The sequence below is a fragment of the Mus caroli genome, unplaced genomic scaffold (genome assembly GCF_978045245.1).
Source record: "Mus caroli unplaced genomic scaffold, Mus_caroli_1 scaffold_7, whole genome shotgun sequence".
Classification (NCBI taxonomy): Eukaryota; Metazoa; Chordata; class Mammalia; order Rodentia; family Muridae; genus Mus; species Mus caroli.
The window spans coordinates 17065301-17069594 of NW_028227262.1; the positions used below are offsets into that span (position 1 = coordinate 17065301).

Sequence of the window (4294 nt, forward strand, 5' to 3'; positions counted from 1 at the left end):
GATTTCCAGAGTGGTCGTACCAGTTTGCAATCCCACCAGAAATGGGGGAGTGTTCTCTTTCTCCACATCCTTGCCAATATGTTGTAACCTAAGTTTTTTTTTTTTTATTTTAGCTATTCTTATTGGTGTTAGGTGGAATCTTTGGGTCATTTTTATTTACATTTCCCTAATGACTAAGTACTGTGAACATTTCTTTAAGCGTTTCTCTGCCATTCTAGATTGCTGTTGTGAATTCTTGGGTTAGCTGTAAACCTCATTTTTAAATTGAGTTGTTTGGGTTCTGGAGGTTAGCTACTTGAGCTTTAATATATTTTGGATATATTTCAAACCTCATTTTTAAAATTGAGTTGTTTGGGTTCTGGAGGTTAGCTACTTGAACTTTTATATATTTTGAATAGTAACCCTCTATTGGATGTGAAGATAGTGAAGATATTTTCCCAATCTGTAGGTTACTTATTTGTTCTATTGACTATGTCCTTTGCTTTATAGAATCTTTTCAGTTTCATGAGGTACCATGTATTAATTTTTGATCTTAGAGCCAGACCCATTGGAGTTCCGTTTAGGAAGTCCCATCCCTTCCCTCTGCCAATGAGTTCAAAGCTTTCTCCCAATTTCTCTTCTATTATATTCGGTGTATCTGGTTTTATGTTGAGGTCCTTGATCCAATTGATCTTGATTTTTGTTCAAGGTGACAAATATGGATCTATTTTCATTTTCTACATGCTGAATGTCACTTCAACCAGCACCATTTATTGAAGATGCTTTCTTTTTTCCATTGTATATTTTTGGCTTCTTTATCAATGATCAAGTGCCCATAAATGTGCCTTTCACTGGGGCACATCTTCAGCTTGTTTGGCTCTCTGAAGACCCCATAGTCTGAAAGCCCCCCGTAGATCTGCTACACCCAGGGCATCAGGTAAAGGACTCCCACAAATAACCACAGCATCAGAGAACCCTGATGAATTCAGAAGATCCTGAACCTATCCCCTCTGCTGGAACTTACCTCCCTTCTGGCCTGTGCCTTCTGGCTGTGGCATATCAGCAGCTTGTTTACCCCTCTGAAGACACCACTGTCTAAAGGCCTCCTGGGAGGCCAATATTATTACTTGTTTAGTTTTATATTTTGAGAATTTCATAAATGAAACTTTATGGAAAGATATTTGACCAAACTGTGAATCTTGAGATTGTGTTGTTCATTGAAAAACTTGTTTCTAGTTTCAGTGTTGCTTAGCCCTAGCACACACCTATAATCCAAGAGATTTTACATTGAATATTGTAAAAAGGATTAAATGAAGTCAACAGTAGTCCAAGAAGTAGAGCAAGGAGTAAAGGATGGAGAGTGGACATAGGAAAAAGAACATAGAGTAAAAGGAATTAAGGAGCAAAAATAGAAAGACTTACCAGAATTAGAAAGGGGGAATACTGACTTGAAGGTTTTCTGAGATGGTGTAGAGAAAGAGAGCCATCCTTTCAGGATCTTGGCAAAGGAGGAAGGTCAGCTTCCTCTCTGAGATAGCAGGTTTTCACCCCAACATCTGATTCCCATGTGTTTATTGGCAAAATTGAACATTTGAGATTTTGTGTAAAACAAGCCTTCTTTTTAAAAAGTGGTTATAGATACTATTCATATAAAACTTACACTATACTTATAAAGTATAGTAAAAGTGAAAAAAGATCCTTGACGAAAATTCATCCTAAAAATAGAAATAGCAAGGAACAAATGTGCTAATGTTGGAATTAAATTTGTAGAAGAGCAAGAAAGTCATGGTAGTTGATGCAGAGGCATGGGGAGAAACAAAGGGAAATGAGAACAGAAAAAGAGAAGGGAGATCATATAACATCAGATATTAAGGGCATTGAAAGGACTTGGTTCTTTATGTTTGAAAGTTAAAGAATGTAAAGGCAGTTGAACAGAAAAAGGCCAGAGCCAAGTATGTTAATTAAAATTATATTTCTTTTCTCTTTTTGTGTATGAGTGCATGATTAAATATATTTTTGCCCACCACATATTTGTAGTGCAGGTAATGCCTATAAAGCCCAAGAGAGAACATTGACAGCTCTGGTATTTGTGTTACAGATGATAGTGAGATTCTATTTGGATTCTAGCAACTGAAAATTGATCCCTATCAAGAGCATCAAGTGATCTTATTCCCTGTGCCATCTTACAAATTCCATGATCTAATCTTAGTTAAATAATTCTCGTTTGAAGACAGTAGTTGTTCTGCTAGCTATTGATAGTATGTTTACATTTGTCTTTTTCAAGTATGTTCAGGAACAAAGCTACATATTGTGGGGAGTATATACAATGTGAACGCATGTCATTCGCAGGCATCCAAGGATCCCTGTGTATTAAAAGGTAACAAAGCAGAACCAAAATGTTCAGTTTTGTACATGAGCTTCTTCCAATTCAACTGTTGAAAAATTTGGACAACTACATATAAAACTGAGAATACACAGAGTGTCACAGAGCAGCCTCTGCTAAACAATTCGTCAGCAATGATGTTGACAGACCCAAAATATATCATTTAGCTAAATTTTGGATGAATCATATTGTTGTCATCTTTGTGCTCTAGAACATAAGCTGATAGTATCAAATTTTCTTTAGCAGGGACAATGCAAATTGATATAACAGTGAAAGACAATATATCTTTATTTGCATGTTAGCAAATGACAGCTGGATGCACTTCATGGTTTTCTGCAATACAGTTCAGTCTTTAGAAGACTGAACTATATATATATATATATATATATATATATATATATATATATATATATATATATAAAACCTTAGTCCTGAAAGATATCAGAAAGAAGGATTTCACAAAAATGTACAGAGCCATTAGCAAAATTTTAATATGCTCATTGACATTAGGTCAGTCACTACAAAAGAAGGACTTGAATGAAAGCTTAGTTTAGTTTTTAAGACTACATGGACATTTCACCTTGGCAAATGAGAAGCAGTGAATTTTCTTTGTCTGGGCATGGGAAGCAATGTGTATGGCATCTTAACTATGGTTATGATTGCAGAGTTTATATTTGGAAATATGAGCAATGGATTCATAGTGCTGATAAACTGCATTGACTGGGTCAGGAAAAGAACTCTTTCTTCAATTGGTTGGATCCTGCTTTTCTTGGCCATTTCAAGAATGGCTTTGATATGGGAAATGTTACTAACATGGATAATACATATGAAGTATTCATTTTCGTTTGTGGCTGGAACAGAATTAAGAGGTTTCGTGTTTACCTGGGTATTTTCCAATCACTTCAGTCTCTGGCTTGCCACTATTCTCAGCATCTTTTATTTGCTCAAAATAGCCAGTTTCTCCAGACCTGTTTTTCTCTATTTGAAGTGGAGAGAGAAGAAAGTGCTTCTGATGATCCTTCTGGGAAATCTGATCTTCTTGATTTTCAACATATTACAAATAAACAAACATGTAGAAGACTGGATGTATCAATATGAGAGAAATATAACTTGGAGTTCTAGAGTGAATGAATTTGCAGGGTTTTCAAATCTGGTCTTATTGGAGATGATTGTGTTCTCTGTAACACCATTCACACTGGCCCTGGTCTCCTTCATCCTGTTAATCTTCTCCTTGTGGAAACATCTACAGAAAATGCATCTCAATTCTCGAGGGGAACGAGATCCCAGCACTAAAGCCCATGTGAATGCCTTGAGAATTATGGTCTCCTTCCTCTTACTCTATGCCACTTACTTCATATCTTTTTTTCTATCATTGATTCCCATGGCCCATAAAACAGGACTAGGCCTTATGTTTAGCATAACTGTTGGGCTTTTCTACCCTTCAAGCCACTCATTTATCTTAATTTTGGGACATTCTAATTTAAGGCAAGCCAGTCTTTGGGTGATGACATATCTTAAATATAGGCAAAAGCATTAGAATTTCACTATTCCATAAGGCCGTCAAACCACATGCTATTAGGTATATGGCACTACTCAGTGGTAGAGCCCTAGGCAAGCATTAACATTAAATATATATATAATTTTGTGACTCTTCTGTATTTGATATATCACTCACATTTTTAGAAGAAAGCTACAGTAGTGTGATCTTCTATATAATTGTGACAATTCAATTTTATTAATATAGTTCAGGCATGATAACATACTCCTGATAACTGAAAAGTAAGTAGGATGCTACATTCATATTTAGATCTAGGCTGAGGGACATAGAGAGACCCAGTTGATAGCTCTTCAATAAAGATTTTAATTTTCATCCTATTGTGAGTTATCTGAAATCAATGTAATTGAAAGCATAAGCAAGATTTTCACACACTG

The 4294-nt window shown here is 35.7% G+C and overlaps 1 protein-coding gene across 1 annotated transcript; it reads left to right on the top strand.

Moving 5' to 3' along the window:
- Nucleotides 1-2981: 2981 nt before the first annotated feature.
- On the top strand, nt 2982-3899 carry LOC110297085 (taste receptor type 2 member 13). Its single transcript, XM_021165868.1, has one exon. It carries the CDS (start codon nt 2982-2984, stop codon nt 3897-3899), a length of 918 nt encoding a protein of 305 aa, XP_021021527.1.
- The last annotated feature ends 395 nt before the right edge of the window (nt 3900-4294 follow it).